Source organism: Hippichthys cyanospilos, chromosome 13 (genome assembly GCF_059441005.1).
Source record: "Hippichthys cyanospilos isolate Australia breed blue-spotted pipefish chromosome 13, RoL_Hcya_1.0, whole genome shotgun sequence".
NCBI lineage: Eukaryota > Metazoa > Chordata > Actinopteri > Syngnathiformes > Syngnathidae > Hippichthys > Hippichthys cyanospilos.
This window is the reverse complement of record NC_142381.1, coordinates 8967090-8992201: the sequence shown is the minus strand read 5'-3', so window position 1 is coordinate 8992201 and position 25112 is coordinate 8967090. Positions and strand designations below refer to the sequence as shown.

At 40.8% G+C, this 25112-nt stretch overlaps 3 protein-coding genes across 6 annotated transcripts; 2 read left to right on the top strand and 1 right to left on the bottom strand.

Annotated features, from left to right (window-relative positions):
* Positions 1-42: 42 nt before the first annotated feature.
* Positions 43-8571, top strand: ankrd13d (ankyrin repeat domain 13D). The gene is made up of 16 exons (XM_088431011.1): positions 43-831; positions 926-1064; positions 1157-1281; positions 2013-2058; positions 2672-2815; positions 2891-3080; positions 3314-3380; positions 4142-4223; positions 4346-4407; positions 4574-4704; positions 4782-4939; positions 5019-5132; positions 6125-6297; positions 6713-6792; positions 7043-7267; positions 8062-8571. The coding sequence occupies exons 1-16, from the start codon at positions 751-753 to the stop codon at positions 8123-8125; spliced, it is 1881 nt and encodes a 626-aa protein (XP_088287137.1). The 5' UTR covers positions 43-750; the 3' UTR covers positions 8126-8571.
* Positions 8505-14360, bottom strand: LOC148413717 (signal-transducing adaptor protein 1-like). Of its 2 annotated transcripts, none has more exons than XM_088431012.1 (10): positions 14240-14360; positions 13443-13671; positions 13288-13359; positions 12975-13091; positions 12834-12890; positions 11868-12064; positions 11659-11790; positions 11479-11548; positions 11009-11111; positions 8505-9456 (listed from the first exon to the last, which is right to left on the bottom strand). In XM_088431012.1, the coding sequence occupies exons 1-10, from the start codon at positions 14263-14265 to the stop codon at positions 9296-9298; spliced, it is 1164 nt and encodes a 387-aa protein (XP_088287138.1). In that variant the 5' UTR covers positions 14266-14360; the 3' UTR covers positions 8505-9295. The 2 variants fall into 2 exon arrangements, with proteins under 2 accessions (XP_088287138.1, XP_088287139.1); XM_088431013.1 differs by having other exon boundaries at positions 11874-12064.
* An 878-nt stretch (positions 14361-15238) lies between these two features.
* Positions 15239-24907, top strand: LOC148413716 (E3 ubiquitin-protein ligase RNF38-like). Of its 3 annotated transcripts, XM_088432196.1 has the most exons (13): positions 15239-15563; positions 15963-16384; positions 20290-20342; positions 20456-20637; positions 21079-21502; positions 21671-21811; positions 21981-22172; positions 22396-22557; positions 22636-22739; positions 22885-22966; positions 23044-23165; positions 23362-23461; positions 24048-24907. In XM_088432196.1, the coding sequence occupies exons 2-13, from the start codon at positions 16105-16107 to the stop codon at positions 24108-24110; spliced, it is 1905 nt and encodes a 634-aa protein (XP_088288322.1). In that variant the 5' UTR covers positions 15239-15563; positions 15963-16104; the 3' UTR covers positions 24111-24907. The 3 variants fall into 3 exon arrangements, with proteins under 3 accessions (XP_088288322.1, XP_088288321.1, XP_088288323.1); XM_088432195.1 differs by lacking the exon at positions 24048-24907 and having other exon boundaries at positions 23362-24040; XM_088432197.1 differs by lacking the exons at positions 15239-15563; positions 15963-16384; positions 24048-24907 and adding an exon at positions 18618-18706 and having other exon boundaries at positions 23362-24040.
* Positions 24908-25112: the final 205 nt, after the last annotated feature.

The following is a 25112-nucleotide window of genomic DNA, read 5'->3' as shown; positions in this document are numbered from 1 at the left end:
TGGAGAACTGAGTGACCTGCAGCCTGTCAGCTGATGGGCGGCTCCACCCTCCACAACCAGGAAGAGAAGCGACGCCTCTCCGGATAAATAAACTCGCATCCCTCGTCATCGTTCCTTTCATCCGAAGATGTCGTCACATAAATTCCGCAGACTTGAACAAATGACGCGCACAGGTTTCAAGAGTTGAGTGGCTGTCATCAACACCGGACGCCGGAGGAGTCGTGGATGTCTAACTCGAGGAAAGGCCGTATATTTGAACAAAAGTCCAGCGAATACATCAGGGATGTGGGTGGCAAGCATCCACATCGGCCGGATTCCACTCACTTAAGGAAGATTATAACCGCACATGGATGTAAGATGGTCGTCGCCTGAAGTGTTTTTCCTTCATAATGGAAAGGTGGAGCAAGAATTAGAGTGGTTAACTATACGCCTGTTATCCACGTTAGCATAGCCCACTAGTCCTTAGTTCCTCAGCGCTACATCAAATTAGTGGGCTGAGTTCGCCAGGCAACTCAGCCCACTAATTTAAAAAAGGTAGACACGACATTAAGTTTCATTGACTTCCTCGCAGCTATATTTATCTTGTAACTGGTTTTACCAGCGAAGCACGTTTTTTTTGTCTTTGGGTTATGTATTTTGCTACTGCTTTGCCAGAGCTAGCCTCTTAGCAACTAGCTAGCCACCAGAAGTCGCTGAGTCCCATCGCATTAAAAAAAAAATACTAGTTGGACTATCGAGGAAGCGACAAACATGGCCCAGGAGTTTCCTTTGCATTTTCTGGTGTGGAACAATCAGTATCAGGAGCTCGACCAGGAGATGCAAAAGGCAGAGGTAGGTACTTGGTATTTTTTCTGTTTAAAGCGTCGCACTGCATTGCGCTGAACTGCTTGTTAGGTGCGTGTATTTGTATGTGCTTGTGCTACAGCAACAGGACCTGGAGCGAGTGGATCCGAGAGGACGCACCCCGTTGGAGCTCGCAGTGTCTCTTGGCCACCTGGAGTCCACCCGAGTGCTGCTCAGATATACTGCAGACCCGACACACTGCAACGCACAAGGCTGGACGAGTGGGTGCTCTTGTGGCCTTCCGTTTGCTCCTTAGGGACTTGAAAGAAAAAACAAAGCATCATTGATGAAAAGTCATGTGTTTGAATTTTAGTTTTGCAGGAGGCAGTGAGCACTGGGGACCCTGAGCTGGTTCAACTGGTGCTTCAATATAGAGACTTCAAAAGGGCGACTGAGCGGCTGGCGGGCATCCCAGAGCTGTTGAGCAAACTAAGACAGGTAACAAAAAAAAATAAAAATACTGCTACTAATGGCGGAAATACACAATGAAATGCCAAAAGTCTTGTCAAATGTATATAGTCCTTAATCACAACAACATCTAGGGGCTTCACTGGTGAAAAAATCACAGAGAACTTTACAAATGAACTCTGACCCTGAACAAAGCTCCCAGAAGGGCAAGGAAAAACTCAGAGCCCCATTCGGGGGAAAATAATCTTTGCGAAGGCAACACTGCCCTTATTCAGGCTCACCAAGCTGCAATAAATGTCGAGTGTTAAGAAAACAACATTGTGCGACATTAAACAATAAGTGTCTGTTATAAAGATGACATGATACCAGAAGATGCCTTTGGTTAAGGTTCTCACAGTCGAGCCTGGTTGGTTCATCTCACAGTAGTCGCAAGTTACTGAAGATTAAACGTTTCCGTTTTTTTAACATTACACATGAGTAACCTCAGTGACACCCAACCTTCGCGCTGAGAGATCATCAGTATTCTGTGAGATGGAAAATGATTTTAATGAATACGAATCATTTGTTCATCGATCTATGCCAGCAAAGTATATTGACAGGCTGAATAATCAATTGCTTTTACACTAAATGGCAATTAACTTCTGTATTCACATTTTGTGACTTTCTTGTGTGCCTTGGAATGTGGAATACTGAACACTCAATGAAGTGTTGGAAATTCCAAGTTATCTGATCTTTGTGTTTTCATCTCTTGTCTATTTCAGGCACGGGACTTTTATGTGGAGATGAAGTGGGAGTTCACCAGTTGGGGTAACTGCTTTTATTCATCATCTTTTTAGTGCTAAGGCTTCTATGAAACCAGCTGGACCTCACAATTAGTTAAGCGGTCAAAGTTCCAACATAGTAATCATCTGATTCAGATCGATCCTCCCCCCAGATTCCCCACTGAATGCACAGGAAAGAGAAAGAATAATTAAATAAAAAATGATAAAAATAAATACATGCGACCATGATTTATTCTCATGATGCATTTTACACAACCCATTGTTAAACAGTTAACCATCGTAAACTGTTAAATAATAACTGATAACAATGGACACTTTGTATGTGAGTCTGCTTACTCAGAAAAAAATATTTTTTTATGAATAGAATACCTATTATGCTGTTAACAATACAATGGAATCGATTTTTTTTTTCATTCTTTGACGTAGCAAACAGATAACATGGACCCTGGACTCTCTCTCATTAAAAGTTTGACATTCAATTTCAGTTTTTTGGACTGTACAAATCGCTGAAGTGGTTGGATGCTGAATTTCACCAAGTGCATTGTGCAGATGTTCTATTTCTAATGTTATGACGGTTATGTTTACATCACACCTCCTGTCTTCTTTGTTCAACACGACTCCTACCAATTCCCCCTCAGTGCCTTTGGTGTCCAAGGTGTGCCCCAGTGACGTGTACCGGGTGTGGAAGAGTGGCTCTTGTCTCCGTGTAGACACAACCCTCCTGGGCTTTGAACACATGACCTGGCTGAAAGGACGACGGAGCTACATCTTTAAGGGTGGAGGTTTGTGCGGAAAATGTTTTAGTTCCAATCAAGTCCTATGTGCCCCCAATGTCATCCCACCCTCCTCTTCTGTAGACAATGGTGCCGTGGTCATGGAGGTGGACCATGAGAAGCAGGTGGTGTACACGGAGCCTCTGGTCCTGTCTCCACGGGATGCGCCGTCCCTGCTGGCTGCCATGCAGCCGTCGCAGGAGAACACTGCCCAGAGACTTACTTCGCCCATTGTCTCCACGCACCTCAACACACGCAACATTGCCTTTGAGCGGTGAGTTGTTGGAAAAAAAAAAAAAAAATCCCTCTTTTGTGCTGCTCTAGCCACCGGAGGATGTTATGTCTGTGATTACATTCTTTTGACTTCTTTTGACTTCTTTTGAGTCACAACTCCCAAGTTATGTAATAAAAGGGTGCAAGCTTTAAAAATGGGTAAAATTTTGTTAAAATACTTTACATAAAACAGGCTGGTTTTATAAGACACATTATATTTACTTTTCTTTGTAGAAACAAGTCTGGAATTTGGGGCTGGCGTTCTGAAAAGAGTGAAATTGTCAGTGGATATGAAGCAAAGGTAAGACGGATGACTCAATTTTTGATAAAGTCAGAGAAGTAACTTTTTATTCAGAAACTGTCATGTGTTTTTTATTTTTAAAAAATGGCCCACTGAACTATTTTTTTCGTACTATACTGTGCCATGTGACACTGTTACTGGGGATATACTGATTATTGGCAAATCAAATGTAGGCTCCAATATTTGACATTTTCACAAATATCTGGCCTTTTTTTAAAAATCTAATGTAATACTAAGGTATATTTAAAACTGTATTATTTTCAAGGAACTGTTTACAAGTACTGAATTAATATTTTCAAATCACTTTATAAGAGATTCTGCCGATCTTAGGGACACTGCACCTTTTCTTTCAGTTTGAAAGTCAAACAGAGAGGTCAAATTTGAACAATTCTGGTAATTTTGTAAATTTGACGAACTTCACCATACCTGTAAAGTACAGTACTGAAGAATTTACTTGTATACGTTTTCACTTAACTTTCTAAAACATGCTGGTAGCTATTGGAGCTCCCTGAACCTCAAGTAAAATGAATAATAATAAAATAAATCACCATTTTTTCAACTGAAAAGTTAAGATGGAAAACGGTAAGTTGGAGTTTTTTGTTTTGTTTTGTTTTTTTCCACCAATATTATCCCTTAATACTGGTCATCAGCCTACTATAGTATACGATTAAAAGTGAGTATCTGCCCTGAGAAAGCCATATCTTCTACAGTGTGCTGTAGATGTCTTTGATTTTAAAAGAACCCTTTGTTTTGGTGTTCAGGTTTACAGTGCAACCAATGTAGAGCTGGTAACCCGGTCAAGAACGGAGCATTTATCAGATCAGGATAAATCCCGCAGCAAAGGTGAGCTCACAGAACAATTTCATGTCAGACCACACCCACAAGTGTATTATCAAAAGCTTAAACTGTAGAAAACATTCCGTCTGTTTAACTTGCAATTTGCCTCGATCAATGTAACCCATTAGGCTCCAAAACTCCTCTGCAGTCGTTCCTGGGAATAGCTGAACAGCACACCGCTCACAATGGTGTAAGCATCACTGAACCAAATTATCCCTCCTACACTGCATGCCACCTCCTTGAGGAGAATAACACTTCATTAGTCCCCAAAAAAACATTTCACCCTCTCCTTATCTTGAACATGCAAATGTTTTGGCTGTCGCATAAGTTAACATTTTATCGTCTCGTTTGCGTAGAGTAATGTGTCTCAGTGCGCCAGTCCACACAACCCCACAGCCATCACCGCTGAAGAATACTTCAATCCTGATTTCAACCTGAACGGGCGGGACATCGGACGTCCCATCGAGCTCACCAGCAAAGTGCAGAGGTATCACTGAGCCACGGCAGCAAGGCACGAGCGCGAGTTAGAGAGCTCAACATTTGTTCCGTCTGCATTGTCGCCAGGTTCAAAGCCAATCTGTGGTTGAGTGAGACTCACCCTCTGTCACTGGCCGAACAGGTGACGCCCATTATCGACCTCATGGCTATCTCCAATGCTCACTTTGCTAAGCTGCGGGATTTCATCACCTTACGCTTGCCTCCTGGTTTTCCAGTCAAAATAGGTATGAGCAAAGTGCCATTTGCCGGCTGGTCATCATTTACCTCATTGACTTTTCTGATCGCATTACCTCTGCCCTTCAGAGATTCCGCTGTTTCATGTTCTGAATGCCAGAGTGACCTTCAGTAACCTGTGCGGCTGTGATGAGCCCGTGAGCTCTGTGACGGTTCACAAACCGGAGAGCTCAGAAGAAGCAGGTTGTTATTTAATCACACTCCAAGTATTGATCTGAGAAACCCTAATACAACAAGTAATGTCATCATTGTCAGTTCATGCAATCACTTTTGATTAAGGATGCACCACATTTTTGGCTACTGTAGATTTTCATTCAAAGATGGAAAGAAAAAAAATACTAATTAATGCTGAAACATTACGTCCGAAAACTGATGTTGTGATGATGCAAAAAAATATTGTTTGTCTGAATTTCACACAAGCACACATTCATAATGCGCTTTTATTTTGAGGTTGGACTTCGCAGCAGTGTTTGCGTAGCAGCTGGCTTGAGTCCTTGTGACTCTGTCTTCCTTACCAACACGCCACAGAGCTACCAACATCAACACACCGCCATTTAAGACGCCAATTAAATACGCTAGGCAACTGCGACTGTTACTGTTTTACATGGCACAAGTCTCCAGTGCTATGTATACAGTGATAAATTCAAATGCATTGGGACATTTTAAATTCAGACAGAAAGAAAAGTTAATTCATTAAATGTAAGTGACTGCAAATACGTAAACAATGTGGATGTTCTATCAATTTATAAAAGCAGACATAGATAGGGGTGAATCTACTTTAATAATTTACATCATTACAATAAATGATCCATTTTCTTGTTATTCTAATTTATGATACCTAATCAAAAAAACTATGCTTCTGCCTCCAATTCTAGTGTTTTTTTAGGTCAATTAATTAAAATAAAGAATAAATCTGCTTTTGCTAAATATGCATATTAGAATATTTATCACAAAAAAATGGAGCACATGAAAATTAGTCCCATTTAAAACAAGTGTTATAACACTGAACAAGAAAGTGATTAAAATCTGTGAGGTCGTGCCAGGGTCCCGCTTGAAAAATTCGGACGTCTCATTCACACTGCCATTAAAAGATCGGATACAGGTCGCATAAGTGCAGGAACTGCATTGTGAACGGTAACCATAGTTTACATTTTTTTTTCGAACTGTCTTTACAGGCCAATCAACCGCTCCCTTTCATTGCGAGGTGGACCCCTCTGTGTTTGAGCCCCCGGCAGACTACACCACCCTTGGACCGGGGCGCAGTGAGCCAATGAGGGACGAGGATGACAACCTGCTGCAGTTTGCCATCCAGCAGAGCCTCCTGGACGCTGGCACAGAGAGTGACCAGGTTAGGATGCGACTGCTTTGCTTTATCAGCGCTTTCATTTTTACAATGCGAGATACTGATAACCTTGATCAAAAGTATCACCGCGTTGAAATTGCAGCTCTAAAACATATCATTTTTAAATCTTTGCTGCTAAATTGACATTTTTCTACATTTTAAAAACAGTTTCCTTTTTAAACAAAATATATAATACAGAATTTGTTACATTAACAAACATTTACCATGCCGTAACGTATGTAAATAAAATCAAAACAAACCTTCACCAATAAACGTATAAACGCATTCTTTCTTTGTTTCTCAATCATTCAACTACTATGTGTATCAAGTTCATCTTACAATGTGGATAATGTGGATTCTGTCATTTAATGTCCTGGTTATTGGCCCTTTCCTAATCGTGTCCCATCATTTGATTTTGTAGGTGACCATCTGGGAGGCTCTGACCAACAGTCGTCCAGGACCTCAGTCACCCCTGTACGAAGAAGACACCCAGCTGGAGAGGTGAGCCGACGCTTTGCCAGGCTATCCAACGCGGAACTCCCAAATCATGATGTTATCTGCCTAATTTGTGGGAAGAAACGCTCTCATATGTAATTAAGTCATTTAATTAAGCATCTCTGAATAGAACTCTGTGATTAGCACTTCCTCTCAAACCACTTGGGGAGCAGCTCCTACTCTCAGTCATCCTCTTCTGAGGCCCAGCAGTGATGCCGCCTTTTCTTTCCTCTCTATTTTTACCTCTTTTGAACAGGGCCATTCAGGAGTCCTTATCCATTTCGTTGGCTAACAGAGGAGGGGGAGATGAGCCACAGCCTCCGCCGGACTCCCCATTGGACCCCGCCGGCAATTACCCTCTGTCCTACAACACAGCGACCCAGCCTCCGTTACCGGGACACTTTGGTGGGGCGAGCAGCTTCGATGAGCAGCTGCGTATCGCCATGGAGCTGTCGTGCCGTGAGCAGGAGGAGATAGACAGGTGAGTTTCTCCCTTAGGAAGAGGTCCGTAGCTTTTGCAGAGTTGCCAAGACGGTCGATTTTCATTTTGCCTATTGTTGTGTTCTTTCTACAATGCCCTTAAAGGCCATAAAATGGTGCCAAATACCCAATTAATAGGAAAGATCTAATTAGTCTCAAGGAAGCACGCTGGTGCCTTGAATTTACTCACAATCACACTTAGAGCTCAAAACACTAATTTCTCAAATCATATTTTTCTGTAGAAATGAGTAGCAATGCCATTAATTCGTTTCAACCCCCCAAGGCTAAATAACTTGTTTAATGTAGCTTTTAATTAGAAAAATGCTATCATTTAATTTGATACAGTATGAACGCATACAGAAATGACATACAGTACTTCAAAGTGTAAAGAGTTGAGTGGAAGTGTTGAGTGTTGTTTTTTTTTCTTTCCCAAGTCAGTGAGCATATTGTGGTCCTCCATGTCTTAGCCACCTGGGGGCTGTAAAGTACAGACATGCCGATATAATACTGTACATGGAGACTGTCAAAGCTCTTCAGTAAGCTGCGATAACATTGTCCTTGCAAAGGATAAAGAATCTATGCTTGTTAGTATTGTTTTGTTATCTGCATACATGCATACACCAATGGAGTTGAAATATATTTTGTTTTTTGTGGCAGGGCTGTGTCTCTTTCCCCTGCAAACCACTGACATTTACTGTAATCCAGATTTTTCATTGATCAACACTTTGTAAACATCATAGACATATTGAGATGATCATATTTTATAGAGTCTGAATATTTAATAACATTTCCCAGGAAGCGTAAAGAAGAAGAGGAGGAGCTAGAGAGGATCCTGCAACTGTCACTCACCGAGAAGTAATGTCTCTTGGATGGAGACTAGATCTGAGTCTTCATTGGGGGACACAAACTCCTAATTTATTCTGGTTTTATTTTTTATTTCAAACCCAGAGATGCTAAGTTATTACAGATGTTTTATTTATTTCCTTATCTTATTAATGTCCCTAAAATGTGTGAAGAAAAAGAAAGAGTGACGTAAAATGTGCAAACTGGTACTCAAGATCACATGGAGGAGCCGAAAGGGAGTTTATTATTATTTTTTAATATATATATTTTTTGCCGAGTCTCGCTGTCTTTAAAAAGTGATGAACGGTCTTTAAACCTAAAACATGATCAATGGTACTGGTGGAGAAAAGCATAATAAACCTACATATACTCATATTGTTAGAACTTTTGCAACATTTGTTGACATGCTCGTGTTTGTGTGAAAAACGAATCATGAAATAATAAAATTGATCATGGCTGGAACGTTTTATTTGATTTTCTCCGGTGCAGATAAGAATCACCAATATTAATATGTCCGAGCCTTCCATCGCAGCTTAGTGTGTGACATATTGTACGAACATACTTTTAACATAACATTGAACTATTAAAAAATGCACAAACCTAAAAGACAGTATTTGGGTGTGATACTAGAGATTGCATTTCATTTAAGCGTCCTTTTATAGCCCTTGGACAGCTCCAGGCAAGATAGGATTTGACTCAAGGAAATCATACATTTTCTCAGTTACAATATAAAATCAAAACAATGTTGTAAATGTCTCACATGAGTGTACTTTGTATTTAAAATATTGCTGTGACCGTGTAGGTTTTCATGGTGTGCTTGCTCTTAGTGTAGTTGGCAGTCGAACGACTTTATGAAGTTCTTCATCCAGCTCATGGTGTTAAACTCAATGCCCGGGGGCCAGATCCGGCCTGCCACATCATTTTATGTGGCCTGTGAAATGTTGATCTGTTATCAAGTTCCTGGCTGGAATACTAAACTTGCAAGCTGTCTTCAACTTAAAAATTTTGGAGGAAAAAAAAAATATTTTCTTTCCGATCTCTCTTTTGAACAGTTTTTACCAGCCTCTGATTCCAGAACTAGCAAAGTGTGGGACAAATACACCACCCATGATCGAGCTGAACTAGCAGAAAATATTCAAGCCTGCTTTGTTAATTTTAACAAGAAATATTCATGGTATTTTTTTTTTTAACACATTTTTAGTCCCACTTTTCCTTCATTCTCATCATCATCAGGGACCACATATTCACCTTCTCCAGGCTTGATCAATAAATGCACCACAGGTGCAACTTGTGCCTTGGGTAAATTTCTCTCTGTTGGGGAATTGACGCACTTGGAAGGTGTCATTTCTGTAAGTATGAGATAGCATCAGGCACATTATTAAGTTTTCTTAATATATGACTGAAACTCACACATGACGAAAACGCTAGTAAAACACTCTTACACACTCATGACTGATGACAATAAGACCGGTTTCCTATGTGCCCGCTTTTTATTGTATGTAAAGTGTTTCCCCTGTATAAGAGTGAACAAAGCATCAGTTTTGGTTGAGTGTGCAAGAGAACGTTTCATTAGTGTGTGTGTGTGGTTTACAATTGTACACTCTAAAAGCAGAATAACCTAATTATGGGTTGAAAAAAACCCCCAACTGATATCAATTTCATCCAACTTTTCTCTTGTTTTACAAAAAACAAAGATTTTAGGCTATGGGAAGAAATTCTCATGTAATTCATTTGTACTGAAAAACACTTTTTGGGGTTAGTTGTGTGCGTACTCATAAATGAGTTAATTTTAATCTGACTGTGAATGCAAAAGGATATGACTTGTGTAGAATGTGTAGAAAACCAATGTTTGGATTTCAGTAGTGACATAACCCTTGCACAGTATTTTGACCATTTTTGGGTCGTTTTCTTCTGCATTATTCTCACAATATTTTAGCCAAGGATTGGCACACTCCCGGTAGTGTGATAACTAAGTGATCGTGCTATGTTGAACTTTAACATGCTGTTACCATGCGGGTAAAATTTTAGCTCCATAGTGTCTTCTTCCAACGCTTTCCCTTTTCATGTGAAATACCTTTGATGTAAAGATCAAAGGATTGAACAAAAATACTGAACAAGGGTTCAAATTTATCTTACAACTTAAATGCTTTCAGACACAAAAGTGTTTTTTTTGTTTTTGTTTTGTTTTTGCTAGCCTACAAGTAAAATGTTTTTTTCCTGCTTTTATACGCAGGTGAAATGCTTTTGAGTCTGACCATTTCACTGGAATATGTAAAAGAGGTTGTTACCACAAAATAATACAAAAAAATAATTGAATGTGAGTGAAAGGCAATCAAGAATGATGTTCTTGACAATTCCTTGTAGTTAAAGGGAAAGTCCACCCAAAAGTTTTATTTATAGTAATATTTTCTATATTTCCCCACTAATTTAACACAGCATTCTCATTACTATTATGTTTGTTGAATATTGATTGTATAAGCAGCAAATCCATTGGATTTTTTTCCATTTTGTCACTGTTGCCTGAAAATGACATCATAGTTGCACAGAACTCAGGTAACATTCAGTCACTAGTGTAACCCTCCTAAGTACCCATAATGTCAAATTGTGTATGTCACATGAGTAAAAACTGAGCCATGATTGGTTGTTACTTGAGTCCTGCGCAAATGTGATGTCATGTAGAGGTAACAGCCAGTGTTAAAATGTCTGTCCCCAGAGTTGGATAACAACAGATGGATTTAGCTTCTTAATTGACATTCAATAAACACAATATACTCTTTCTCAGAATTCTTACAGCCCATAGAACATGTACTGTATTATTGTAACTTTTGGGTTGACTGCCCATTTAAGAAAAAAAAAAACCACACAAACATTGTTAGAACATTGTTTTAAGAGACCTCACCGATGTGAGTGTCATAGATGACACCTGGCGTGTAAGGATGAAGGCTATATTCTGTCTTCTCTAGGAAATATTCCAGTACCTCCCGCAGGGAGGGGACTGTCACCTGAAAGGAAACAGACTCATTGAGGCAAATCAAGCATGTCATTGATTAAAATGCTCTGACAACAATGTCAGTGGGTCAGAGTTGCACCGGATCATGCTCAGAGGGGGTTTTGATACTTTGATTGCATTTTATATGAGGGGAAAATTATCACACACTGCTTTCAGATGATTTATTACTTACTGCAGTCGTGGAAACTTCTGATATTGTATTGTTAGTTGATTATCTTTGTGTAAAGATAACATTTAGAAATGGATTCTTGGATGTTTTCTCTTGTGCAGGTGCATCGTTTTAACTCCTTCCTGAGTATGTTTGCTAAAATTGCTCAACGATGAATTATTCTAATGATGTGAGAACTGGAAAAACATACTGCTGATTCCAATTGGATGATATATCCGGATTTGGTGTGGATTAGCCTGTAGTTCCTCATGACAGGACCCCTAAAAAAGAAGAAAATATATGTACAGTATGTATGTATATATACTGTATATACACATTCAGTATATTGCATAAAATTATTTGAGATTTTAACCAAGATTCTGTGACATACTTGGGTGTGACCTGTCTGAGGGTGAGGGCATAGTTGTTAGGCAAAGTAGACGGACGGAGGATGATACCTCCATATTCTGGGTTCTGTTTCAACATCTGCTCAGCTTCCTGTCGATTAACATTGAAGAAACATCTGAAAGAGTCAGAGAAAATGATATAATGGCTGGAAAATAGATGAAAAACATTAAAGATGAAAAAAAATGTAGTCACGGTAACGTGTCTGGGCTGCTGTGGTCAAACGTATTCTTAGGTGGTGGGATGGATGTGGTAGCCCCAAGAAGATAAGCCGGTCGAGGAGGAAGGGGAGGTTTCTCCATATTGGAGCTTCTTATGTTCTCCTGAGCCAGAGCCTCTTCAAGTAGCAAGCGTTGTCCAGGCAGGAGCTGCAACTGACTGGGAATCTCTTTCTGTGGGGTGACATAGAATGTCTTTACATCTAATGGGACTGAAGATGGAAGGACAGACCGACGGATACATGATGGATGGAAGTACATGTCTACTCCTATTCCCCCGCCCATCCATCCATTTGTTTTCTTATCCTCACAAAGGTCGCAGGCTTCCTGGTGCCTATCCCAGCTGACTACGGGCAGTAGGTGGTGGACACCCTGAACTGGTGGCCAGCCAATTGCAGGGCACCAAACGAAGAGCTTACTGGAAACTACTGTCTCATTTGAACTAAAACTGGCTGCAAAGAAAACAACTCAAAGCAAGTTCATGATTAAATGGGTTAGTTAATTGTTGACCATGTATGAATTCTTCCTGGTTTGGGTGCGCAGTATGTGTCCTCACATGCTCCCTGTGTTTCTTCAAAATTCACTTTCTTTCGTTTAGGGAACCCTAGTGACTTTCGAGCCGTATCCTGCCTGCTTTCAATGTTTGTTGAAAAACACATAAGTCAAATGATCAGCTCATCAACAGGCTCTGTGGAGGTCTTTCATTGACCTTGATGATTTCAACTGTGTGTGTTGACATAGGAAGACATTGAAATACGGAGTTCCGTACTTTATTGGATCATAAACATTAATAATATAAATTATGGTCAAATGTTTTTTTTTTTAAACATATGGTACCATAGAGCTCTTCAAAAAAGCTGAAATGTTTTCATGCATTGGGTACGGCTTGCTAACTTTTTAACTTTCTTGGTGTATTAGTGTCTAAAAGGGTGTGTTGGCTCACTTTGACCATGGTCATGATGTATCCCCGCCACTCTTCTCCTGTGTCAGGGTTGTCCATCTGCTCAACATACACAAAGGATTGTCAACATCCCCGAATAAATGGCAGCTATCACATCACAGCGTAGCTTGTACTATTGAACACCTTCAAGTGGATCTCCTCTGTGAGCATAATTAGACTGAAGATGATGGGCATTTTCCTCTTATATGGAGTTGCTAACTGCATAGACTTCAGTTGCAGCAGATTCAGCTTCTCTGTGTACTGACAGAGGTTGGAGTTCATTAAAATCCCTTCGCTGAATACACAATTAAACATGATCCCAACATATCCATCCACCCATATGATAATTATACAGTTGCTATCATGATTATTCTGTAGCAGTGTTTAAACGTGTCTATTTATGCATGATGGGTAAAAATTTTGGTTAGTCATAAATAAAACAAATAGTCATCCTCACTGTAACCTGCGTTTCATCTTTGTACAGAAACAAGATGTCTCCACGCAGTTCTGCAAAGTACCTCTTGAAATCCTGAAGAAGATACATTTCACGAAAATTTCTGAACTTCACAGTGCATTCCTACACCTAAATCAGTTCCGGTAATTTACCCTCACCGTCTCGTGGGAGTTTTTCTTGAATAGGTGTCCTGAGTAGTAGAGAGGCAGTTCTGTAATGTGAGCCCTCCGCTTGTGGACTACTCTGGGGACCAAAGACACCATCCTGAACCTTGTGTGTTCTTGGAGCTTCCTCAATCTTTGTTTAATCCAAGTTCGCTTTAATGTATTCCAACAACTCATCAGAGCATGTAGATAGCTTATTCTTTGTGCTTTCCCCGTTCTGCTCCTGAAAATAGTGATGGATTATATTTAGTCACGCCCCTTTTCATTCAGTCAACATGTGGTCAAGGTGATGAGAATGAGGAAACATTTCGGTGATTTATAAATGAGGAAGTAGTCTATATCAAAACTCTTAACCACTTACATCACCACATCAACAGAATCCATGGAAAGCCTTCGGATTTAAGATCGATTGATGAACAAGTGTTTTTTTTTTTTTTTTTTGCTTTTCAATGGCAGATGTCATACCTCTGAGATTTTGCGCCAACACTTGCAAACAAATATTATAATATAATCATGCATCAACTGTAAAGTAAAGCATTGGTATAATCAGGGGCATATTTATCCAAGTCAAACACAGCCAATTGTCTGTGGCCCCAAGATTTCTATGGGCTTCAACACAACATAAAAATGAATTAATAGCTGATTTCTTGAATTTATAGCAACATCATACTGTTTAATCTATCGTGATTGTTTTGACTCCTCCCACCTCTCTTCTGATGCAATGGGCTTTTTTACCTTCTTACTGCACAAGTGCAGACTTGATTCAGAAATAGAAAAGAGCAAACACCTACGTGCTTTTGTGAGGAAAATGAAGCATGCCTTTCCCAGAGGAGAATGTGCATGAGAACAAAATGACGAACAAACAAAAACCTAACTAACTAACTAAAACTACCCACTACTACTACTTGTGACATAATATTGCCCAGCAAAAGATTTAAAGTACTCCATCAATGAAGACTTTGTGTTGGAAAAAAATGCCAGCATGGTTCATGGACATGAAGGACCTCATGACCGGGTTTGCCTTGGGCTCCTGAATGTTTTAATTTAGTATAATAAACATATTCCTGGGTATAATAAACCCAACGCAAAATGTCACTGGAAAAAAAGTGGTACCTGGAGATCAGCCCTCGAAATTGGTGCTCTCTGTTTATTTAAGGGACCAAATAGTAATCCTATATCTAAAAGGCACGGTTTAGTTGTCTAAATATTTATGGAGATGTCTAAGCTATATTGCTATGCTACTTTCCAAATGACACCAGTTGAATTCGAAATATACATCCTTTTGAAGAATTATCCGAATAACTAATTTTCTATATTTGATGGAAATTGTGGCACAAATGCTGGCACGTAAAATCGCTAGCAGTCAGTGGCGATCGCGATTAGGTGTCATGATAAAATGCATGTTTTTTTTTTTTCTTGCTCTCTTTCCGAAAAAGCAACACCAACCCCATCACGTTCGTAGCGTTTACGAGTATGGCTGGTACTGTACTGTACTGTAGTATTTCTGGTTTGAAGCTGCTGAATTATTAATGACCTGGGCGACTGCCTACGAGAGTCTTGCTAGGCATTAGCAATCGAAGATGCCAACAAGACTACACTTGAACTCAGCCATTGAACTATAATATTGCATATATTGTATTTTCATACATGCCTTGTTTATTTTAAGTTCAAATATATGTTTTATGTAGATGATTTACCCTTAAACGCGACAAACACTCGTCGTATAGTTTTTCAGCTATCGATTGAGAGAGACTGGACATAGTATGAAACTCCCATTGATTGATCTCCACTACACTCCCTGCTGACCAGAGAAAACATTTGATATCGAACCAAAAAAGGGGATTTAATTGAGGCGAAAAAACGTTCAAATTTGCCGTCTACGGTATCCGTTTAAGAACGCGACCCGAAGTATCTCGTCCGCAAGCACCGTTTACGGAGCTCGCGCTGCCATAGAGAACGTTTTGTACCCGCTTAACGTCGCCACGGTTGGACTTGTTTTTCCTGCCGGAGCCCGCTTCCTGTTAGCGTATGCTAGCTTAGTGGAGCCGACATTATGCTAATGAACGTGCCAGAATAGTTTGCCATCACAAAGGGGTGGAACTGCACCACTTGCGGGTAGGTTCCTCGGTCCATGTATTTTAAAATGTAAATGTTAATGCATCGATAGTGTCACAATTCTCTCGTTGGTTCTTATGTTTGTCGCTAACGCCCGACGGCTCAGCCATGTTGACTCTGTGAGGGCTTTTGACTCGTCCAGTAAAGCTCGCTGATACATGCACCAGATATCTACCTTATTTCGAACACAACTTATTTCCTAATTGACTTAATGTGTCGATTGTGTGTAGTTTAGTGTGGTCGTAATCGACAGCTACTGCCTACCAAGTGAACAAAAAAGACAATAGGTTGGCAGCGGAGTGTCAACGTTTTTTTTTGTTAGCTCGTATTTGTTGCTCTACACTTTGAGATGTAAAAGTATCAAATTTCCTGCTAAATTCTCGATTTCAAATTCATTAGGTTGGACGATCACTGTGTTCCGAGCAGTCCAGCCATAAAGCGAGATTGGGAAACTGTTTAAGGAGGGAGGTTCCTCTTTTTTTGAGTCGCTCGCCTACTTTTTCCTCACCACCGCCGCCCTCCTCGTCCCCTCCATCCAACCATGGACCCCCCGAGGACGCGCTCCCGGTCTCGTTCCGGCTTCTATCATTTTGTCGTGAACAATCCCGCTGGAGCCAACAGTAGCGGGAACGCGCTCGGTAACGGGAGCATGATGAACGCCGGCGGCGGAGGAGGGATGAGCTTCCCGCAGCAGAGCAACGGCGGCTGGACACCGCACCACGTCGGTCGCGGTGGCTACCCGGAGAGCCAGCCGCAGCAGCCAGGCTCCTACCTGGCCGCAGGGACGCAGCGCCACGGATCTCATAGGCACCCTGGAAACGGTAAGACTTGCGGGCTTGAAAGATGCACAATTACATTCGTTCCTCTTATTTGACAGTAGCGTCATCAAGCATTTATCTATTCATCTATCACCATTGGCCCGACCGAAAAACTCTTTGTGTTGTAGCGGTGGATTTGCTCAATGTTTGCACTAATCTGCATAGCCCAATACGATCCAAATTCTGTTCAAACAACATTTATATAGTTAGATTTTGACTGATTGGTAGACTGTAATTTATATTTATTTGGAATATTTGTGCCACATCAAACGGAAGCCATTTGCTCCTTTCAGCTCAGCTGATTGGTTAAACATTAGAAATGTTCTCACTATAATTTAGTGCAATTCTCAGTAGTGTGATAACACGGTTTATGTTCTAGTTGTTTACAATAAATTGGCCTTCACTCTGATTAAGTCAATCAAGTTGAGTGACATTGAGAATCAGAAAACAATACAAATTCATCACAATTGAAAAAAAGATACCATTTGGCAACATAACTTTGCCAAAAAGTTGAAGTTAATGAAGTGCCACAGATAGACTAGCAATTGCTACTTGAGAATTAATGGTGGAAAAATGCATGTCGAGAGATAATCCATATAATGATGTAGGCAAATATTCTTCATCCTCTGTAAAGATAATCTAATTTTACCATGTTTTATAAATAGAAACCCACTCCATTTATAGCAATTGCGTATGTCTTGCTGCAGGTTAAACTTTTGAGTTATGGGCGGGATCATGGAACAACTTGTGCTTTTGTTTTTTATGTTCATCTAATGAGTGTATCCTTACAAAAACAAATTAGAGCTGAAGTCTGGGCCGCATGATGCTTGTAGTATTTTTCTTAGCCACTCTGTAAACCTCACTTGTTTTCCTCCTGCCACAATATGCATGAGCATGATTTTGCAAAAATTACTATGGGATTTAAGGAGTTGTATTGTCTGCCTAGCAGTATTTTATTTTATTTTTTTTAGTCAAGAAAAGGTTAGCCTTTTCACTGCCATGAAACCAACCCAGGTTATTTTTTTTAAACAAAATTAAAATGTAAACTTATTTTTAGGTGACATCAAAGAGAATATGATCCAAAATTCAAGGAAAATTAGTCAATGACTGAGAATTACATGAATTAAGTATTTAAACCAGCCTCTTGCGTTGTCTTCACCGTACAACCCTGAAAAATATCATAAAATTAATAATATACACTAATTATGTATGAACTAAACAAAGGTTCTGCATTCTTAGTGAAGTCTTAATGAACTGATTACTTTGTAACTAAGCTTATATATATATATATATATATATATATATATATATATATAAAATTTTATTTTATTATTTTTTTCATCTTGTGATTGTCAACCATTATAATTTTCATTCAATTGAAAGTCCAAAATACCGCCTTAAAAATAACCAACCCCAATATACTATCTTGTTAACACTGACCTAAGCAAACCCATCTTCATGCTCCCCCCAGTGTGGAATTTTAGATTGTGAGCCAATGTTTCACAGTCTGAGGCATGACATGTCACTTAATAGTGTCAGTATGCGCTATTCTGACCGTCCCTATTACACACACATTTGCTGCTACTAGCGTCGCAGCACCCCGTTTTGTCTTTTTGTTGCATGACAATATGAAGTTGCTACATGGTGTCACTTAAAACTTGAAAATACGACCTGATTATTGTTGCATTGCAACTTAAAACCAACCAAACCATAATGCTGACAGTGGCAATCAAACAAAGAGCCCTTTGGTCATTGGCCTCAGTCTTAAACACCCATTCCCCACAGAACTGTTTCATGTACATGATCATATTTTCGGATTTACATCTCGCATAATGTTTGTCAATTCTACAGTTGGTTAGGATGAAATAAGGTTGTTTTCTCTTCAGCAGAGCCCCATCAGTCTGCCTCTATGTCCTTTCAGATGTTGGCCTCTCGGGCTAAAAAGATCTAGATCATTGGAAAATGTCTTAGGGACAAGGACCTCGCAAGGTCTGGAAGTTGATGGGGAAAGATAGAAGACAGTGTGTTGCCTCCAGTGTCAGCTGGTCAGTCAGCCGTCTTTGCGTCTGTTCTTCACAGTCGCTAGCGGGGCGCCTTTGAGCCGTCACTATCGCAGACTTCACACGGCCCCAGAGTAGCTCTGCAAAGGACAACAAAGGGGTGGGGTTTGCTTTCAGATCTGTTGTTTCTGAGGAGCCTTGTTGGATGAGGGAGACATGAAATGGAGGGGGAGATTTTTTGTCTTTTGTGTGATGAAATTCTTTTTGGGCTTTGCCTAAGCCAAAGTCTTGTCATCTGAAGGACGTCTTTTCATGCTGTATAAAAGTATGTGTGCATGTGGTGCATCCAGATCGCACATGTGCCCTGTCAGATAAGCGGCGGGCCTCGCATTGTTTTTCACCACTACATACGTCTTACATTACTGTGCTGTTTGCTGGCTGTTCTTTCCACCAACCGAAAAGGTTGTTTTGCTGTTTAAGTAGAACTGGGCGATTTTTGCTTTGAAACAAAATCTCAGATTTAAAAAAACAAAGCAAAAAATACAACGTGGCCGGTTCTGTGATTGCGCTCCATCGAGCCTCGATCTTAACATATTGCTTACTTGCGTAAACGACTCATCACCAGTGGCGGCGGTTTTGTTCCCCTTGCATACCTTGACATTTTATATACCCAGTTAGGATCCTCATTTAGTTGCCGAAATAAGTTTGTCATGTTCTGCCTTTTGTTGCGACGGGATTCAAACAAACATTGCAGCGGTACTTGTTCCACATCTGTTGCTGCAAACCCAAATGACTTCCAACCCATTGATGATACAGCTCCTGTCTTTTAGAAACCCTTTGCTTTCTTTTGCCATAGCCGTGTTGTGCTAGCTTTCTGTTTGGCAAAAGTGTGAAGGAAATAAGTCGCGGAAGGTGAAACGTGCCTCAGCATACAACAAAGGAAAATATAGATTTTATTATTTTTAAAATCATAATAAACAAACAATTCAAATTAATTCATTTTTTTTATTAATAAAAAAATGATATATTGCTCAAGCCTGTGTTTGTTAACAGCATCTGATTAAATTTAGATTAGATTTCTGCATTGTTTTGGAGACCACACAGCAAAACAAAAATAAAATCGAGCCAACAACGGGAAAAAAAAACAAGGTCTTTAATAAGACTTTAGAACTTTTGAGACCACCAGGATTGAACATGAATAATTTATGAATTTGAATGACATAATTCAGTCAGGAGCCCAGCTATCTATGAACTTGTGCCATTTGGTGTCCAACTTAATTAGGTCTGTCTGTGGTTTACACCATTTCATTTCATCTTATTATAAACAATTACTATTTTTTTATGGTACAAGCTTCATCTAAAAAGAAAATCCCTCAGTTGTGTCAGACTGAATTCAGACTTATCGTCACCTTGTTGTGACAATTGTGTGACAATAATTGTTTGACAATTGTTGTTGTGACAATAATTGTTTGGCAATTAATAGTTGATAAGTGAGTAAAATAGCATTGATAGCCTGTGAATATCCAGTGATGATGAGTAGAGAGACCCTTGAAGAAAAAGCAGATGGTGGCAGCTGTTTTTGGTACATTAGAGGCAATGAAAGCTCCCAGTGTGGCTTTTTCCACAGTGGCTTTTTCCTCCACTTTCTTTCAAGCAGCTATTGGAAAAGTATGTCAGACCAAAGCGCAATACTGATTGATTAGGTCAATGTCTGATGCCCATTTGTATTTGGAGTAACAGACCAATTACTGTTTCATGTTCTTTGTGATCTAACACAGGAAAATCAGATTGAGGCGACCAGTTTGTCGTGCTGCCTTAGCAGGCGTATGCCCGTCTTGTGATGTTGTTTTTCCTCAGCATCATATTATCTGATTATGTTTTCTCCGCTCTCTCCCCTTTTGCCTGCAGGAGGAGTGCTACACTTTCATCCAGATAATGTGTTCAGTGAGGATCGAGACAAAGTAAGCCATGAAACACTGGTTTTGATATTTGGTACAATGATTTATTTTGTGTATTTATACAGTTTCCTAAACTACTACCCAACCTCTATCTCTTCTTTGTCCAATGTGTACAGATGGAAGATAGCCCAAGCCCAAAAAGGCAGCGGCTTTCCCAACAGTCCATTTTAGAGCTAAGCACCGCCCCCCCTTCTACCCCCTCCTCTCCTATTCGCCCTTGGGAGCTGCCCCCCAGTCGCAGACCACATGCCCACTACGCTCCAGAGAGATGCCACACACCTGTCCGCAATCGAAGAAGGTAAAGACATGCATTTTATTTTTTTGCAGTTATAAGTAAATATTTGAAAATTCAATTAAGGAATAAATTGTAATGTTTGAGTGCAAACTACTGCACTTTTCACACTGCACTTAGTGCAGTCTGCTGTCAACCATGTCACGCGTCGCTGTGACGCTATTGCATGGCTCTGTGATGTGGAGTCTTGTGGCGCATGAGTTAGGGGTCTGGCACTTCGGCAGAAGCGCAAAGTATGATGAAAGCTGCAACCAGTCGGGGAAATGGTGACAAAGTGATTTCAGTGTGACAATAGCACTACGTGTAAAAAGCCATCTGTCAAATTTGAAAAACAAAATAGCTTTTCCCTTTCCTGCATTAATAACTTAGGTTAACCAACAAACCGAAGGTCTGTTATGAGGTTACTTCAACATATCTCACATACCGCAACCTCTTCTCTCCCCTCAGCCCTCCAATGCGACGCCCACGTGGTCGCAGAGACCGCCTGACGCGTCATCACCACACACACAATCACCACCACCATTACAACAATAACAACAACCATCACCATCCCAACACTAACCCTCACCACCACCATCACCACCTGCACTCCCACCATGGGCTGTCATCTGGCCACCAAGATGAGAACTACCGTCACTCAGCGCCCCCTCAGGGCTACCCACCCTATGGCCAGCAGCCCCCAAGAGGCCTGGGGACTGGGATGGAAGAGCGCCAAGTTTACCATCCCCCAAACCCATCGCCAAGGCCCCTTCATCCGTCTTCAAACCTGTCTCCTCGATTGCTGCACCCTGCAGCACATCCGCAACACCCCCACCCACACCCACACCCATCTCAGCAACAAACCAGCGGGGTGTTGGACCTTCAGGAACAGGTTAGTTTAAACTATGGCTTTAATTTGTGCCCATCTTGACTGGGTCATTTTTAAATCATTGGTGTGTCATTTGGACTCTGATCTGCAATTCACAACCCTTTTCTTTTGGTACAAGTGAACAATGGTTTATTGTGAACAATGACTCCAACCCTTGATTCCTGTGTTTAGGGTTCAGCTCCAGTGTCATACACTGTGTCTCCCCCCGGGGCTCCACCTGGTCTGCCTCCTCGTTCAGCTCCGCAACAGATCCCAGCATGCTCGGTTGTCTTCAGTGGACAGCACTATCCCGTCTGCAGCGTCGCTCCTCCTGTGAGTATTGCTATGTTGCACTAAGTTCATTTAAAAAAAAAAAAAAAAAAACAATAACAACAACAACAACAAAAAAAACAGTCATGCTTTGCTTGGGTGTTTTCTGCCCGGGTATTGTTTGCACCAAGGCATTATACATTCTGACATTTTATATTCTCACGCTTGACAGGTGCTGCAGACTTGTTCCGTACAGCACCTGCCCATGCCATACCCATTCCCTTCCCTGCTGTCCAGTGACCCAGCCTTTCTCCTCCCTCCTCCTCCTCACCTCCCGCATCCTCCCGCACATCTTCCCCACCATCCACCTCACCTGCCGCAGCCCGGACAGTTTGGACCCTACACCACACAGCAGGCCCGTTCAGTAAGTAGCAAAGGACATGTTGGTTGAGGCTATAAAAATGTGATAGTTGCACCCTATTATCTTGTTTTTATATGACCAGCATACTTGTAGATCTAAAACTGTGATAGTCTCAGAACCGTTGGACTATTACAGCACCTGAGAAAGCCTAAGCTTCTATTTCTCGTGATATTGATCCAGTGTCTGTCACTGCTGTGATTAGGCAATTTTTATTTAACTCCTGCAGCCTTTACAAAGGATAGAAAATGATGTGGAGTTGTTGGGAGAGCACCTGTCATTGGGTGCCGGACTCCACTACCCCCCTGCTACCCACCCAGCCCTCACCCCTCACTCCGCACAGCTCCACTTCCTCTCCCATGAGCCTCTGCCCCAGGAGTTCTTCGGAGTGGTGAGTGCCAAGATCACTTCAAGTTTGCCGTTGAATGGAACTCCAGTCAAGATGACGCACTTGTCCGTTGTCTCGCAGTCCTACCCGAACTTCATCCCCCGTCGCCTCGCGGGCCGAAGGTACCGCTCGCAGCAGCCACTACCGCCTTCGCCTTATCACCCCAGCCTCCTGCCTTACTTCCTGTGAGTTCTTCTTCTTTTTCACTGGAAAAGCTTTCCATTTTTACACACATTTTATTGAGAATGGTTATCAAATTCACTTAAAACAACCATTTTTCAGTTGAAATGCATTTGTTGCGTTGTTAAAAGTTCAAAATTGTCTTTGTAGATCCATGCTGCCAGTTCAGCCGACTGGCCCTGCAATCAGTCTGGAGCTGGATGTTGATGACGGAGAAGTGGAAAATTACGAGGTTTGTCGATTTGAGAGTTTACAAGAAATATCCTTTGTGTTGAATTGAACTTGGATGCTATTTATTTTGTGCCTTAGGCCCTCCTCAATCTTGCGGAGCGTCTCGGAGAAGCCAAACTCAGAGGACTTACCAAGGGAGACATTGAGCAACTGCCTTCCTATCGCTTCAACCCAAATAATCACCAGTCTGAACAAACACTGTAAGTGCATCTATCAGACCGTTACACATTTTTAATCAACGTTTGAACTCTTCTTTATTCAGCCTCCGACGATCAATAAAATACTCTTTTGTTCGGGACTTGGGGACTGCTGATTTGAAGCACTTTATAAGCGGTCATTTTGCCTCAGAAGCTACTTCTCACACCAGTTTGATGTGCTTTTCTTGTCCTCTCACAGTTGTGTGGTGTGTATGAGTGATTTTGAGTCCCGACAACTGCTGCGAGTTCTACCTTGCAGTCATGAGTTCCACGGCAAGTGTGTCGACAAGTGGCTGAGGGTAAGTAACCTGCCGGCGGAGCTGGCTGACACTCACTGTTTGAAACACAACACACAACTTGTGAAAACAACATCTTCCCTCCTATCTAGAGATTCTATTGTATTGTACCTGAAATAACTCATTAGGTGTGCCACCAATTTACTACTCCGCTGAAAGTGGAAAAAATTTACAGAGCCTGATTGTGGGTCTTTTTGCTTTTTTTAAACATCATTTTAAACAATTTCCAGGTGCTTGAATTAAAAGTGTCTTGACCGCCACCATCAGCGACTTTACACGTTTGTAACAATACAACATGGCTCGCTCGCCGACATGTTTTTAGAATTTGACATCTGAGATATTTACTGGGTTGCCCATTTGGTGAGCAAGTGCTCAAGATACAACAGTTTCTCTGAAACAGTAAGTCATCACTTTTCCATTGAGTTAAGTGAACCACCATTGTATCCAAAATGCAAATGGTATCGGTACTTAGAATCCATATCCGTGACTACTTAGTAGTTGAGTATTTGTACTGTCTGGGAAAAATAGTGGCATTGAACATTCCGCACTTGATATAATTTTGAACTAAACCTCTCCTCGCTTTCCGTAGGCTAATAGGACGTGTCCCATTTGCCGGGCCGACGCTTCAGAGGTCCAGAGAGACTCTGAGTGATGATATGATCAGCGCCAATATAAAATGTCTATTAGACATTTCTAGCACTGCCTGCTCCGCATTTGTCTCCTCTGTTACATCTATGACATGATTGCATACACACACGGGCAAAAACAGACATACCATTTCCTTCCATATTTCTATTTAAGTTGTAGGTGGATGCTTTTTTTTTTTTTTTTAATGTCACAACCATCCTATTTTGCTAACTTAATTACTGTTTGTGCACCATAAGCGTTAACATGCCTTTTCGTCAGCTTTATTATGCAAGCCTTTAAAAAGGGGACTGATCGAGAGGTTTTTCTAGACTTTGAGCATGAGCGCCTGGGTGTGCATGTGTGCAGAGTGTGAGTATGTGTGTGTCAGAGTAAAGACATGACAACTTTTCATGAGTGATTGGTAATATCCAATTTGTATGTTCCTGCACTGTGTCTTTATGTAAAGTATAACAATTGTGTATTCAGAAATTCCTTTTTCTTTAGTTTGACTTCAAGGGTCCATGGCGCCACTATTTAATCTTGTTTCATTTCATTAAGTCGACACTTCATCATCATGAATTAGTTATTATTTTGACCATGAGGGACTGTCTTGCTTGGCATTGGCCTACACTTATTACAAGCGCTTCACAGCACTAAAACGAAGCACATTATGCATTTTTGTTTCCTTCTTTCCCCCCTCCTTAGTCTGAATGTATGTGACTTTGCTGTGGCACATGTTATATAGATATATCCCTCTATATGAATATGTATGCTGTATAAATGTATGAATATGTGTATACCAAATAAAAGGCTTGATATGAACTTTCTAAAGTTGGTAATTTTTGTCATAAATTGTAAGCATTCAAGGTTTGAATCTGTGTAAGTTCCGTTTAAGTGCCCACTTTTTAGCCCATATCCTCATAAAAATAAGTACAGTATGCGTTTACAGAGTTTTGGTTTAGTGGTGCACTTACTTGAAGCTACCACGAGATGGTGTCGACGACTTTTCTGGATTTCCCATTAGTCA

Excerpts from the sequence above, each read along its gene's own strand:
- ankrd13d (XM_088431011.1), top strand. The coding sequence starts at position 751 with ATGGCCCAGGAGTTTCCTTTGCATTTTCTGGTGTGGAACAATCAGTAT. Across the intron at positions 3,381-4,141 it reads TCAGTGGATATGAAGCAAAG|GTTTACAGTGCAACCAATGT; the intron begins GTAAGACGGATG and ends TTTGGTGTTCAG. Across the intron at positions 4,408-4,573 it reads AGCACACCGCTCACAATGGT|AGTAATGTGTCTCAGTGCGC; the intron begins GTAAGCATCACT and ends TCGTTTGCGTAG.
- LOC148413717 (XM_088431012.1), bottom strand. The coding sequence starts at position 14,265 with ATGCTTCATTTTCCTCACAAAAGCAC. Across the intron at positions 13,672-14,239 it reads CATTTTCCTCACAAAAGCAC|GAGCAGAACGGGGAAAGCAC; the intron begins GTAGGTGTTTGC and ends CACTATTTTCAG. Across the intron at positions 12,891-12,974 it reads CAGAGGAGATCCACTTGAAG|ATGGACAACCCTGACACAGG; the intron begins GTGTTCAATAGT and ends TATGTTGAGCAG.
- LOC148413716 (XM_088432195.1), top strand. The coding sequence starts at position 16,105 with ATGGACCCCCCGAGGACGCGCTCCCGGTCTCGTTCCGGCTTCTATCAT. Across the intron at positions 20,343-20,455 it reads TCAGTGAGGATCGAGACAAA|ATGGAAGATAGCCCAAGCCC; the intron begins GTAAGCCATGAA and ends CAATGTGTACAG. Across the intron at positions 22,173-22,395 it reads CCACACAGCAGGCCCGTTCA|CCTTTACAAAGGATAGAAAA; the intron begins GTAAGTAGCAAA and ends TAACTCCTGCAG.